The sequence below is a fragment of the Artemia sp. Qi Xiang Cuo genome, chromosome 8 (assembly GCF_049724085.1).
Source record: "Artemia sp. Qi Xiang Cuo chromosome 8, ASM4972408v1, whole genome shotgun sequence".
Lineage (NCBI taxonomy): Eukaryota > Metazoa > Arthropoda > Branchiopoda > Anostraca > Artemiidae > Artemia > Artemia sp. Qi Xiang Cuo.
Window position 1 is genome coordinate 65,511,381 of NC_142801.1, and position 15,852 is coordinate 65,527,232.

The following is a 15,852-nucleotide window of genomic DNA, read 5'->3' on the forward strand; positions in this document are numbered from 1 at the left end:
TTGGTGTTCATGGTGCCAAGTCTAAAAGAACACTACCATGGGGGGTAATTTCCCAATAGGTTTCAAATTCATTGAGTGGGATTAATGTTACGCTCTATGTCAATGGTTGGTCAAAGGTACATTCTAAACGTACAGTACCCGTTCGGACAATACTCGTATCTTGAGTACCAGACAAATCCTATACAATGATACCATGACTTTTTGTGAATATTAAATCGGTTATACCATTTTCATATAGTTGAGAATCTCGATCTAGGGATTGCATTTTCAATTTATATAGGGTCCTATAGGATTTATCAAAGGACAAATTGTAGAGAGGAATTCCATTTAATTTACATAATTACATAATTCAAATTCATGTGGCGAACTTGTCCACGATCCTATGGCACTGGTACTTTTTACAAAAGCCAAGGCAAGTTTCGAGTGAATTTCACCATTGATAAATGAAAAATCGATGTAGGTACTTAATCCAGTGGCAATATGACATTGATTGTGTGAGGAACGAGCAGTTTGATATTATTCCCAGAGGCTCTTAGTTTTTCAATTGCCAAAGCAACAGAACTCATAACCTGTTGTTTTCGCACATGAAGTATTGCCGAGGTGAGATTGACATTAGCATCGGGTGCTGCATCAAGTGTCTTTCTCAATATGAAATTGGACGGTGCAAGTTGTAACTTTATATCAATTTTAACATTGGGGGGCATCCATTGGGATATATTGAATATTTCATGATTGAGTCTACCAACTAAATGATACTCCTTACTCACTGCCCAAGTGAGTTCACCGTCAGTATCAACATTTAATCTATAGTCATAGCCCATTGCCATTGGAGTCATAGCCATTGGAGTCATCAACATAAATTGTATGTAACTCGCATAGTTTGATAGATTATTGCTAGTGCTCACCAGTGTTCCATTTATGTAGACACATATTTGTTTAAATAAATTGTGTAGTATACCATTTTCATAGGATAGTGCATCGACGTTGGAGGGAGGTAAATTGTCAGAGTTTTTCCTCAACACAACTTTTTAATCAATAAATGTGGATGATAAATCTATGAAGTAGTCTTCATTGGAATAAATTTGAAGATGTATGCTTTCAGAAGAGGGGTTGCTGTGGATAGAATTGTTCATAGTACCCGTGTTTTGCACTGACATCCACACTTTCTGCATTGAAAAGATTTAGAGACGTGGTGACAGTGGGATGAGATTCCTTGTGGGGTAGATATGCCATCTAGGAAAAGAAATCCCTTTTCGATCTAACAATTATTCTTCTTGGTTTCTTTTTCTTATTCTTACTTTTCTTTGACAAGAGTGATGATGATGTCTTTCGCTTCTACCTGTATACCTGAGGACTGTATACCTGTATAAAAGGTAATATGGATTTTTTTTTACCTGTATTGTCTCTTATATTAATATAGTAATGTCCTACCCGTCTTCCCTCTTTCATTGACAAAGTAAGGAAGTACTGTGCGCTCTCTTTCATTGACATAGTAAGGAAGTACTGTGCGCTTCCTTTAATTAACAATATAAAGGAGTACTGTCTGCTTGTATATATTAATATATGCAAAAAGGATGGGGCCCCGCTTGTAACTGTTATTATAACAATAATAAAGTATATATTTATTCTACCCATATCACTTTTACTACTATTAAGGCTAAGGGTAATAAGGAGATATTTTTAGAAAATTTAGGGGGGGGGGGGGGTATGCTAAAATAAATCAAAACATGCTGTATGTGTGATGGCTGTCAAATGGTCGTACCAGCAGTATATCAAGAACGGCTTAGAATTTTGGGTTGAACCTTCCAAATCATGCTGAGAGGTATGTTGAGTTAAAACTGCTGCTTTTACTAGCAGTACTACTATTGTTGTTAGTACTAAAATTACTAAAGCTTATGGTATTGATGTGGAACTTTCAGGGACTGTGGAAGGGGGTGTTAGGCAAAACAAAACAGAGTATGTGGATGCAAGCTGTCAAGAGGACGTAACAGAAATATCTCAGAAACGACTTAAAGTATTGAGTTGAAACTATCAGGGCATGAATGGGGGATGTAAGTAAGTAAATTTTATTGGGATAAAAGCCCTGGGGCCATGGCAATACACAACAAAAAAAGAAAATTCACTTTTAAATAATTGAGATTACATAAAACATAACCTAACATAAACATTACATAAACAGAGAAAAACGCAAATCAAGAAAATCTACTTCTGTGTTCCATTGCCAACCTGACAAATCTTACTAAAATTTCAACACTTTCAAAACTTTCATCTCTCATTACCATTCACCAGCTATCTCTCATCAAACGTACAATTTTCATACATTTCTTTTCTCAAATAGATCAATTCTTCACACTCATACATCACATGACCCATACTCTCATCCTAATTCCACACATCAGGCAAAAGTAAGGACCATTTTGCCCTCTCCTCTTCCCTCAATACTTCCTTCTTATCTCAAGTGGTAAATTATTCCCCCTTAACTCAATTGTATACTTCAATTCCTCTTTTTCTATATTCACCTTAAACAAAACCCCTTTCACCCCATATCTCCTTCACCGACGCGTAGAGGCGCAGGCTTCTACACGTCAGAAAGGCTTCTTTCATGTAGTGCTAGACCAAAAAGGCACAATGTGAATACCGTTACTGCTTATTACTAATACAACTACAGCTATCACTAATGCTACTCCTATTGCTCCTATTATTACTTCTACTAGGCTATGCCCTAGTAGAAGTAATAGTGTAGGGTATAGCATGTATCCTAGAAGAGGGTGTACAAGTAGAAACTTTCACGGGAAGTTTGTTGTTTTAAAACTAAATCAAAAGGTACTATGGGTATACTGGCTGCCATTATGACGTCCCAGCAATATCTCAAGAACGAATGCAGGTACTAAGTTGAAACTTTCTGGGCTACTAGTATTACTACTTCTGCTCTTACGATTAAAATAAATCAAAAGAATGTAACTCTTCGGGCTTCATTTATTTATTGAAGGTGATTTGTGGTAGTCTTACGCTTGGAAAATTATCTGACTTAATTTCTGCTCATTTTTGGTTTAACATAGCTCTTTACTTTTCTTTGAAAAGCTTATTGGTGGAAAGAGTTATTTTAATAATCAAATATTAAGCACAAGAAGGTTGCGTTACAGCTGTATTATGGGAATTAAAGCTCTCTTAATAGTTTTATAGTCCTTGAAAAATACTACTTATTCCAAATCAACATCCTTTTGGTTGAGTAATCGCTCTCAAAGAACATGGGCACAAATTCAAAATTTAGCGTAAAGAGACCAGAAGCTGAGAAGGGGCCTCGGATATGCGGAAGAATTTCTTTTCGTTTTAAGTTATACTACAGCTACTACTATTATGTGTAAAGGTATAAATGAAAAATTTTAAGCGAATGTTCAGGACTATGTGGAACTACGTCAAAACAAACTATGCGCATGCAAGTTGTTGGAAAGGCCTATCATCAATATCTAAGGAACGGCTTAGAGGATTAGATAGAAACTTTCAGGGCGTGTTAAGGAGAAACTAAACAAAAGACACATTGTGCATACTACTACTGCAACTACTACTACTGCTAATATTTCAACTATGGCTAAGGATGAAAGAGTAAATCTTTAAGAGAATATTAACGAAGATGTTGAACCAAATCAATACACGCTTTGTGCAAGCAGGTTGTCAAAGAGGAATAATAGCAAAATATCAAAGTGTTTAGGGTATTAAGTTTAAACTTTCAGGGTATGTTAAGAGGGTTTTTGAAGTAACCGAAAGACACGAAGTGAATGCTACCACTACTAGTAACGGTACTACTGCTACAACCGCAGCTACGACCAAGATTACTTGCAAATGCGACCACTTGGGAATGCAACTGCTAACTGCTGCGACTACCCCAACTTGCGATTGAGTTCATTTGTGACTACAGCCGTTCCAGCGGCGACTACTTGCGACTAAGACTGTGACTACTTAGGCTATGGCTACTTGCAACTGCATCTATCTGCAAGCGTGGAGGTAGCTGTAACTAGTTGGGACTCCGACTACTATGGATTGCGACTTCTCAACCTGCGCTAATTTGTGACTATAACTGCTGGTGACTCCAACGACAACTACTTGTGACTGTGAGTACTTGCGACTGTGATTCCTTGCAATTCCACCTACTTGTGCTTGTAACTACAATTAGTTGTGAAAGACACTACTTGAGCAAACTATTTGCAATTGCGATTGGTTTTGACAGCAACTACCAGCAATTACGTCTACTTATAACTGTAACTGCAACTAATTGGGACTGCGAATGCTTGCAACTTTGATTATTACTACTAAGATCAAAACTACTACTTCGACTGCGACTGCTTGCAACTATTTGTGATTGTGATTATGACTACTTGCAACTGCGACGATAAATGAGTAATTTTAATATGGTGATTGTGAAGCTAGAGACAAATTCCTGGAGCTTAATCATGAACATGATTTTTGAAAAGGGGAAAGCCCCAAGCAATTTTAGAAAAACATTAATTACATCCATCCATAATACTTTTTTAAGAGAAAACACTGTGGTTTTAGGAGGGGGAGATCATGCGTGAACCAAATTTTCAGTCTTAGACAATTGAAAAGTGCCCGAGTCATCAGAACCCTCCGTTTTTAGCCTAATCATCAGAGCCCTCCGTTCTTAGCCTAAGTCATCAGAACCCTCCGTTTTATACCTGAGTCATCATAACCCTCCGTTTTTAGCCTGAGTAATCAGAACCCTTCGTTTTTAGCCTGAGTCATCAGAACCCTCCGTTTTTATAGATTATGAGCAAGTGTGTAGCTCAGCCGATAGAAGAGGTTTAGTGAAGGTCATATCCTTGCATGGTAAAGCGGATAAATACATTAAAGTGTTTAGTATTATGCATGAGAACAACATTACCGCGGTGAAAAAAGGGAATACGTTTAGTAGCTGGTTTCGGGTTGAATCAGGAGTCAAACCAGGTTGCGATCAATCCCAGTTTATATATTTTTTTGGTACTCTTTCACTAAACTGACTCTTTTATCTAGTGTATATGGAATGTCAAACTGGAGACGCGACAGTTACCGGGAAAGATACGTGATAAATACCCGATCATAAAACAGTTGTTAGAGCGAAATTGTGTGAAATGGGTGATCTAAAATGAATGTTAAAACTGTAAATTATAATTTTGTTCATAAGCCATTATAACCGGGTATCTGTCTCTTGTTAGTCTAGGTTACACATTCAATATATGGTATGCTTTAATTAACCGCTGATCCTAAAAAAAAAAAAAAAAAAAAAAAAAAAAAAAAAAAAAAAAAAAAAAAAAAGCAGAACTTTGCCCCCCCCCCCTAATGTGAAAATATATAGCCCAAATTTGTTTCTAAACTATTATATATTCATCCTATTTTATTTCCTTAGCATTAAAACTTTATTTTATCAAAAACTTTTTTCAACTTTATTTAAAAACTAGAGGGAAAGTAGAACTCTATATTTAGATTACTCTAATGATTTGAGTTTCCTAGAGGAAAATGCTAGCATGATCAATGGTTTTATGAAGGTTTTGAGGGTTCAGTGTACAATAATAAATTTGAAAATTACTGTCAAGAAGACTGAGTCCCTTAGATTGCAAATAAATGTAGATGAAGAGGTGATGTTGGGTAGCGAGAAGATCGATCAAGTGGATAGCTTCCCTTACCTGGGTAGCATTTTATTAGTAAAGATGGAGGATGCAGTGAAGATGTTAAAAATAGAATAGCCAATGCCCAGTTTTTTTTCACAAGCACAATCTGCGAGCCAAGAGTAAAATATTGGAAGCTACAGCGATAACAGGGGTCAGGTATTTTTTTTCCAAATTCACTTCACCAGGTATAATTAAATATTTTATTTGGCACTAGTCTTTTATGGTTTTTTTTTTATGACTAGAGCTTTCTATGGTTCTGACACGTCGGTGCGTCGAAAGACGGAAGAGGGCTCGTTGGAAGTTTTCCCAGGAGCTGTCTACGGATTAGTTTAGGTTAATAACGGATCTTCATAGTTTAATAACGAAAGAATTTAAAATTTAATTACATTTTTTTTTAGTAAAATAAACATTTAAATATAATAAAATTTTAATAATAAAAGAACTTAATAATAATAATACAAGAACTAATAAGTTGATATCTATCATGCAACTATTGATAACTTATAGTTGACTAATGGTGTCCATTAGTTTTGAAAATCTCTTCTAAAGGGAATTTTTTTGTACCAATATCGTTTGCCCACTGAACTACTGAACCGAGACGTAGTCCTAGAAAACCAGGAAAGAGCTCACACAAAAAGAAATTAAAAGTTCTTTTAATAATAGGGGCTTGAAACCTACGCGGCAGTGTTATCTGATATGCTAAATTTGATGAGGTGATTTTCATCAACGCCACTTTAGTGGGCTTTTCCTCTCTTATTCAAAAGCAGCATAAATTTCCCAGACTCTTAGCATTTTGATGGGCAGCTTTAAACTTAGTTTTATAAATTTGGAATAAACATAAAAACCGAGTCTTCTGATGTATTAACTGTTGCAAAAGCTAACTTTTTGGGTTGTAGACGAATATCCCCCCCCCAAAAAAAAATATCCCCGTGGAAAATAAGGCTTTCCAAATTCAAGAATTTTATTTGAGTTTAATTTTTATTAATTTCCGTTGGGGGAAGAAATTCTGGAACTTGTGTATTATGTGCCACTCACTCAAGTTTACGCTGTGTAAAATTCGAGAACACATCGTTTTTTTTTGTTAGTTTCTTCGTTACTTTAGAAATAAATTTGGGCTATAGATTTGCATATTATGGGGGGGGGGGGAAAGCTTAACTGGTCTGAATGCAAAATGTGTTTGGTAAAATTATTCTGCATATTAGATAGATAGACAAATAAGTGTATTTTAAAGCCAAACATACGGCCATGAACACAGTAAAATAACATAAATGAATATAGTGAATTGGGAGGAGGGGGTGTTTAACCCTCCGAAAAATGCCCTCCTCCCCAAAACCCCATTCTCCTTCAGAGAGAAACCCCCGCGGAAAATACCCTCGTGGAAAATACCATCCCCCCCCGTTAAAATATTCATTTATGTTACTTTACTGTGTTCATGGCCGTATATTTGGCTTTAAAATACACTTATTTGTCTATCTATCTAATATGCAGAATAATTGCACCGAACAAATTTTGCATGCAGACCCGTTATTCTTACCCCCCCCCCCCCCCTACCTCTAATGTGCAAATTTATAGCGCAAATTTATTTCTAAAGTAACAAAAAACAAATGTTAACAAATGTTTCCTCGAATTTTACACAGCGTAAACTTGAGTGAGTGGCGCATAATATACAAGCACCAAAATTCCACCCCCTAACGAAAATTATAAAAAAATAAAACTCAAATAAAATTCTCGAATTTGGAAAGCCTTATTTTCCAGGGGGGGGGGTATTTTTTTTGGGGGGGGGGGGTATTTTCCGAGGGCGTATTTTCCGCGGGGGGTATTTTCCACGGGAGGTATTCTCCGGGAAGTAAACGCCGGCCACCAGCTTTTTCATAAGTTTCGGTTCCTATTAGTTCCAGATTCTCATTCCGTAGTTCTTTATCACGAATTGTTTGATGTAATGCAATCGTTGTTAATATATGTTTAGATATACACTTTAATGACCAAGTAGCTAAATGATCAATAACTTAAGTTAAATGACCAATAGCTAAATCATCAGCAGCTAAATGACTAATGATGGGTCGGATGACTAAGTAGCTAAATGACCAATAGCTAAATGAGCAGTCGCTTAATGACTAAGGATGGGTTAAATGACCAATAACTTAAGTTAAATGACCAATAGCTAAATGAGCAGCAGGAAAATGAGTAATGATGGGTTAAATGACCAAGTAGTTAAATGACTAATAACTTAGGTTAAATGATCAGTCGCTTACTGACTAATGACCGGTTAAATGACCAAGTTACTTGACTTCAAAAAGTGTTTACTTCTCCAGGCCCTAGAAAAAACAACATGCATGGCTAGGATCAATGATTTTCCCTACAGCCTCTCTAATATTAATTGTGAAGTTAAGTAGACAATAGAAAACAAAATGGCTTCATTGTATTTACTCATACTGATTTTTTGGGTTTAGGGCAACTGTATCTACAGTGTTATGTCATTTTTCTACCTGTAGCAACTTAATATGATATATATATTTTATCAGTTAAGCAAAACAAAACAACAGAGCCACCAATTGGGCGGAGACAATCACCCCCACATATATAAAAAATACATTTTTTGTAATCCCATCAAAAAAAAAAGTTCTTCCTTAAATTTTGAAAAAAAAAACTTTTATTGGATCTTCACAAAAAAAAACCTTTTATTCGATCTTCACAAAAAAACGACGAAAAATCCATACCAACCCCTTGCATTTTCAAAAAAAAGAGGCACCTGCAACAATACTGCAGACCAAATCCATCAGTCTTGATTTTATGCTGTAGTAGGAACTTGACCTCAACCGTACTGAAAAACACTCAATATCTTTGATTTTGGGGCATTCGTAGTCTTTCTACACATACCTTTGTTACCGTCTGTAGTCGACTGCACTTGGAAAAACTCAATCATAGGTTGGTCAGTACACGAATAGAGGGTCTCAGTAATATTATCTTTTTGCTTCAACAATATATTTGAATCTTCCACAACAAATAGCTCATCCTTAATTTCTGAAAAAAAAGGTTCTTAGAAATTTCAAATATATAAAGGAAACAGTATCAAGGTCCCAATGGATGCTTTCATGATAAACTGACGAATATGGCATTATATTTTGGAAAGCTGCGTATATTTCTTGCCCAGCATCAAAAAGGATGGTTTTGTATATCCTTGAATCAGAGCTTATATCAGCTGAAATGCAGTTTTGGTAATCTGTATCGAAATGGTCTACATAAAGATTTTGTACAAGCTTTCGTTTCTTAAAGCCATACTTTTCTTTTCGATTGGAAAGGTCCGTTAAAGCAGGCAAAAAAGAAAGCTTCATTTTAAGAATGTAAAGGACTAGTTAATAAAATAAATTTAAGATCAAGAAGATGGTCCTTTCGAAAGTGCTGCTGTCCACTCATAATAGTCATTTCTATAAGTGATTTCGGTTTTGTTTTTTAACATGTTCCTCTTAAAAATTAGATTCTCACTTTGGTAAAAAAAAAAATGACTGTTTCCTCAAATAGTCTTTAGCAAAACCTCTTTTTACACTTCAAATTCATATATTTTATAATATTGGAAAATTATTGTGAAATTAAACAGCCTAGAAACAATACAAAAGTTCTTCAATGATTTAAACAGCGTTTCTGGTCAACTGGTACTTTTTATGTGTATTATCAAGATTGTACAAGTCGTATTTTGCATCTGAAAAAAAGAATTTGTGAATGGAATAGTGATAAATTACTAGACATAATTGAAGACAGTTTTAATAAAAAATGGCAGGCAAAAAATTAAGTTTTGTTTTAGGTCATTCATCCGTCACCCAATTATAACAATTTCCCGTCGATATTGATTCTAAAAAAGTGTTATAAAATGTCCTGAAGCCCCAAATGCAGCAAAGCTTCTTTCAAATTCAATTAGGGAGAGAGTTTCTCCCCTAATAACCTTCGTTTAGAGATTAATGACAGGTGAAAGCATATGGTTTTAAAAAAACTTTGTTTGAAAATCTCGCCTACCTTTGTTCAGAAGGTTAACAAGTAAAACAGTTTTTGATCCTACGCGCTTGCTTTTGCCGCTAATGATGTTCATCGTTGCGTATTTAAGCATGAACTAGTTCTTAAAAAGTAGTAGATCCAATAGAAGATCTAATATAACAAAAGTGCATTGTGAAACAAGGACGAAAGACCTCGAAACAATCAGATTCAGATTCAATCGGGTTTAATTAAAACAAATAGAAATAAATAAAAATAAATAAACAGCTCTATGCAAAAAACGCACGTTGAGTCCCTTAAAAAATAACGATTCCTCCTAATCACGCTTTACGACTCTCGCTTAACTCCTCAACACAACCACATCCCTCAACCATATAAATCACTATCTAAGAGATTCCCCTTCCTCCCCAAAAGCACAGCTACCTTAACCTTACAAAAAAAAAAAAAAAAAAAAAAAAAAAAAAAAAAAAAAAAAAACAAACCCCGAGATAATAATAATGATAATAATAAAAAAAATCTCAATTATTAATAAACTCTGTTTATTGATCATTGAATAAGATATTTTTTCAGATTATTTTGAAAAGACCCAAGGGAGTTCCTACATCTCAGCTCTTGTGGAAGTATGTTCCACACTTTCGCGCACGCCACATCCGGTGCAAAATCCGACCGTTCGTCTCACCAGAAGGTTTGAGGCAGATCTCGTGTTCCTAGGATGCTGTTCCAATACCAACTGGAATAGACCGTGGAATGCTGATGGAAGTAATCCGGAGAAAAATTTGAAAACGATAACTGAGCACGATAAATGATAAAGTGATTCACGGGAAAGAAAATCGTCCATATTTCCGATTATTTTCAGGGCATGTTTGTGGATTGAATCAAGCCTTTTCAGGTTGGATGTAAATTTTGAATGCCAAATTGACGCACAATACTGTAGATGAAGCTTGATAAGTCCATTATAAAGTAGACGAAGGGTTTTCTGAGGGAATGTGTGTTTCAGTTTCCTGATAATCCCAAGATTACGGGAGAGCTTCAGCTCCACAGCGTGGATGTGATGTACAAAGATAAGTTATCGTCAAGGAGTACACCTAGGTACCTGGCATAGCCAGTTTTCGGTCGTCTGATCGTTCCTCGAGAGGTCGTTATTCCTGATACCTCTGGGCGAAGAGGTCCAATCCTTGAGAAGAAGAGAACGCAAGATTTGTCAACATTTATTATAAATCGATTGGCATCCATTCAAATGTAAGTTTTTTCTATGTTTACCTCAAGTTTACACTGGAGATCTGAAATGTCGGTGTCACAGGAGGCCATTGCTTTGTCATCCGCGAACGCCATAAGTTCATCCGATTCGTTATAGTTGCTCGAAATTTCTAGGTCACAACATAATTAGCAGCAACATGAAGTCCTGGAGTTAGGGCTCAGAACGCGACTTAGGTCATCCACATGAACCAGGAATATCAGTGGGTCTAAGATTGAGCCTTACGGCACACCGAAGTTGGCAACGATGTCATTCAGTGAATCTTTTATATAAACAAGTCGGCTACTGAGGTAAGACCGGAACCATCGTAGAGCCTCTCCTCTAACCCCAATCTGCTCTATTTTACCTAATAGAATCCCATGATCCATACTGTCGGACGCTTTTTTTATGTCAAGAAAAATAGCAGCTGGCACAAGTCCCAGGTCAAGTGCTTTATTAATGAATAGGCTTAGTGATGCCAGGGCATCTTCCGTCGAGTTTTCAGGTCTGAATCCAAATTGGCGTTAGTTAAGGAATCACTTAGCTTCCAGAAAAGAGTAAAGTTGGTTCTTCGAAGGTTTTCCAAACACTTTGGAAAACACCGAAAGAATAGAGATGGGTCGAAAGTTAGACGGGTCGTCCTGAGGGCCACCTTTGTGGAGGGGAACTATTCTTGCCTTCTTGAGAAGTAATGGAAACAATCCTGTCTCCAAAGAGAGGTTTACCAAATGCGTTAAAGGTATCAGCACGGAGGGCAATACTGCCTTCAACACTTCAGTATAGATGTGGTCGAATCCCGAGGCAGATGCTCCCCTCAAGCCTTTGACAATCATCGAAACGTCTGCCGCAGTTACAGGAATGAGTGCCATCGACTTGACACACGCTGGGCCAAAAAATTCTTGTAGGATTTTCTGGGGGGTAACACTGTGTTAGCCGTTTTTTCTCCAATTTTGGCAAAGAAGGTACAAAGAGCTTTTGCAATTTGTGGTGGTTCAGTCAAGGTTTCTCGATCAACCGTAATTTTGGATGGTAGTTCAGGCTGTTGGTTATTCGGTCGTAACACTGAATTGACTGTCTTCCATACTTTCCTTCCATCCTTCCCACTTTCGGCTAGCCTTTGATTAAAGTAATCCCTTTTAGCTTTTCTGAGAACTGACCGTAGGCATTTCTTATAAATTTCATAACTCCGCAGGCTAGCTACATTTGGTAGATTACGGTATTCCACCCAAAGATTATTCTTTTTATTGATGCACCTGAGTAAACTTTCTGTAACCCACGGGCAAATTGGTGCGTTTTTTCTTCCTCGTTTCTTTATTTTTTCTTTAAAACAACATGCCTCATATAGTGTTGTAAATGTACTTTGGAAAATTTCAAATCCTTCATTCAGATCTTCTTTCTCCATAACGCTATCCCAGGTCGTTTTTTCCAATTACTCGTTAAGTAACCGTAAGTTTTCTCCACTTAGATCAACAACTGGAATATCATATCTAGTTTTTGAAAATGACCTTGTTGCCTTTGATGTTTCGAAAACGGTACATAAGGGGAAGTGGTCCGACATGTCACTGATGATTACTGAAGCCGAGAGTGGAGGTAGAGTAGAAAAAATATTGTCTATTACGGAATGAAAATCATTTGAACAAGAGTATTTTTGCCAGAAGAGAGTATTACTACTACTAACAACTCACCGCAGCACCAAGCCACCTGAGGCCAACCCAACTGCACACGCCTGTCCTCCTTCCCAATCTATTCAAAGCCTCCCTCTTTACACACTCCCAGGAAGTTCCCATTTCCTTTAAATCTCTATTTATGACATCCTCCCATTCAAACCGCGGACGACCTGCTTTCCGTTTAGCCCTAGACGGTTGGCGGATAAGAACAATCTTTGGCAATCTGCTATTCTTCATCCGCAGAACGTGTCCTAGTAGTCTCAACCTTTCTCTCATTATAACCCTAGAAAGCGGGACTGAACCAAACTTTTCACACAGCCTAGTGTTTGAAATACGGTCAGTCAGCTTGGTTCCCAGAACATTCCGTGGGCAATTTCTCCGGAAAACATGTAGTAAATCTTCATCCGCTTTCCAAAGCGCCCATGTTTCGTAGCCATATTAGACCACTGTCATCACTGTAGCTTCCAAAATTCTAATCTTGGTTTGTAGACTTACCTTCCTATTCTTTAAAGCTTTTTTTTAACTGTGAAAAAAACACCCTGAGCCTTGGCTATTCTATTTTTAACATCTTCACAGCTCCCACCATCTTTAATAATAATACTACCACGGTAAGTGAAGCTGTCCACATGATATCTCTCTCTACTGCCTAGCGTCACCTTTTCATCTTCACTTATTCCTAGCCTTAGTGACTTAGTCTTATTAACACTAATTTTTAAACCTATTCTTGCACCCTGAACTCGCAAATCCTCTAAAAGTTCATTCAATTTGCTCACAATTTCATCTAGGATGCTTAAATCATCAGCATAATCTAAGTCCAGCAGACTTTCCTCCCCATTTGACTCCGAGGTCTCCCATTGCCTTTCCTGTGCTCGTTAAGACAAAACCCATCAAAATGATCCATATAAAGGGTGATAGAACACAACCCTGCTTAACCCCTGATTTAATGCGAAACCAGCTGCTAACCTCATTTCCTAACTTAACCACAGCAGTCTTATTCTCGTTCATAGCACTAATCACTTTAATGTGTTTGTCTGGTATACCATACAAGGATAAGACCTTCGCTAAAGCTCTTTTATCAACAGAATCGAACGCTTACTCATAATCTATAAAACTGAGGATCAAAGGTGTTTGATAACTCAAGGCACTTCTCAATTATTAACCTAAGAGTCAAAATTTGGTCGACACATCCTCTACCTTTTGTAAAACCGCACTGTTTTTCACTTAAAACTTTGTCTACAGCATCTCTAAGCATAAAAATTACCATATTACTAAGGAATTTGCTACCTACAGGGACAAGTCTAATGCGTCGACAATTACCACACTCTCTCTTATCATCTTTCTTACACAGTGGTTTAATTAACGTTTTCCTAAAATCGCTAGGTACTTCCCCCTTTTCGAAAATCATATTCTTAATCTTCAGTAACTTATTTCTAACCTCAGAGCTATCATATTTAAGAAACTCATTGACCATACTATCAGCACCTGGAGCCTCATTATTTTTTAATCCTTTTAGTAATGTGGCTAATTCTCCATCACAAAACATATATTCCTTCATATTCAAGGTATCACACAATTTCTCATTTCCCTCTATATATTTTCCTGCAACTCTATCTCGGTTTAGCACATTCTCAAAATTTTCTGCCCATCTCTCTTTAACTCTTTCCTTATCACTAATTGTGGTCCCGTTCCTATATTTAACATGGAAAAGTCCAAATTGCCTACTCCTTCTAAATTTATTAACATGCCAGTACAATATTTTACTATTAAGCATCTTCCAGATCCTCGGCAATTTTATCCATGTCCTCCATTTCACACCTCCTTAGTTCATATTCTAATGCTTTCTCCTCTTTCTTTACATTCTTTTTGTTTGCATACGATCTATCACTCAGATAATTCTTAGACAAGTCCTTTCTCCTCTCTATTAAACATAAAGCTTTTTCACTAATAGTCCTAGCTTTCTTCCTTAAGAACCATCAGCAACTTCACAAATTGTTTTCCTAAAATTATTCCATCCATCTTCCACATTGTCAAATTTTAAACTCTCAGTTTGGTATTCAACTGTTCCTGGAAAGTTTCTCTCAAATTCTCATCCTTGAGTCTACCAATATCATAACTTCCCGGGAAGTAGCTACCCTTCCGAAATTTCAGCTTTAAATTAACCTTAGACACTACCAGATGATGATCTTTACTTGTCACATCAATAAAAGCACTCCTATATATCAGAGTATCTTGTATTAATCCTGCCAGTCTTGGGTTTATAATAACATAATCAATAAGGTTTGCTGTCTTACCATCACGTGAATACCATTTTAACTTATGGGCCATTTGAAGACCAAACACCGTATTCGTTATAACTAGATTGTTATGCCTACAAAATTGCAACAGTCTGTACCCATTACTGTTTTCTTTTCCTACACCAAATTTACCTAGGCAAGGATACTGTCTATCCCTATTTCTACTGACCTGGGCGTTAAAATCTCCAAATAAAAACACCATATTTTAACCTGGGACCCTATCTATTTACTCCTATAACTGTAAGTAAAATTGATCTGAGTCATTAGTATCTCCCTCAGTCGGTTCTGCAGGGGCATATACTACTTTAACTGATGCCCGGAACTTTTTAGTCATAAAATGAGTGACTAGTATTCTATTATTAATACCTTCCCAGCCTCAACAACACTTAGCAGCTTTCTTATTCATCATGAGCCGTACCCCCTGTCAATGTACCCCATCCTTCCTGCCTTAGTAAACAAATTTTATATCAATTAATTTCATGCTTCCTACCCCTGGGATATGAGTTTCTGAAACTCCTAGTAAGTCCAGTTCAAATTGCCTGAATTCGTCAGTAAAAAATGAGATAAGATAGTTATTTTTTAACGTCGTAACATTCCAAGTTTCAATTCTTTAAATAAATCATGAAGTATTACGGAATTTTACGGAATTGCAAAAATATGTGAATCCAATCTTATATCAAAAATAATCTTTGAAGATTCTAGATATTTGGTCTCCGAAAGCTGGTCAATATAAACATAGGGGAATAAAAGCAAGAGATTAAAAAAATGCCATTCTTTTCCCCGGGCGTAGCTCTGTCGCTGGTACTTTACAAGAAAATTTGCGAAGTAAAAGCAAGAAAGATGAAAAAGGGCGTTAATTTTTCACTCGAAAACAGGCCGATTCTAATTCAATTCTGACCCAAAAATTACGAATTTATCGTGCACTATTTAGGACCCAAAATACAAAACAACTCCAACGATTTCTTTTTATTATTTATCATACACCTTAATCTATCTTTTTTTTTGTTATTACT

The 15,852-nt window shown here is 36.5% G+C and overlaps 1 protein-coding gene across 1 annotated transcript in view; it reads right to left on the reverse strand.

The window, feature by feature from the left end:
* Positions 1–15,852, reverse strand: part of LOC148949710 (uncharacterized) — a 66,927-nt gene that overhangs the window by 19,795 nt on the left and 31,280 nt on the right. The window contains exon 4 of the mRNA XM_089093074.1: positions 8,538–8,681. Within this exon, the coding sequence (XP_088949200.1) occupies positions 8,538–8,681 (144 nt within the window). The remainder of the gene's footprint in view (positions 1–8,537; positions 8,682–15,852) is intronic.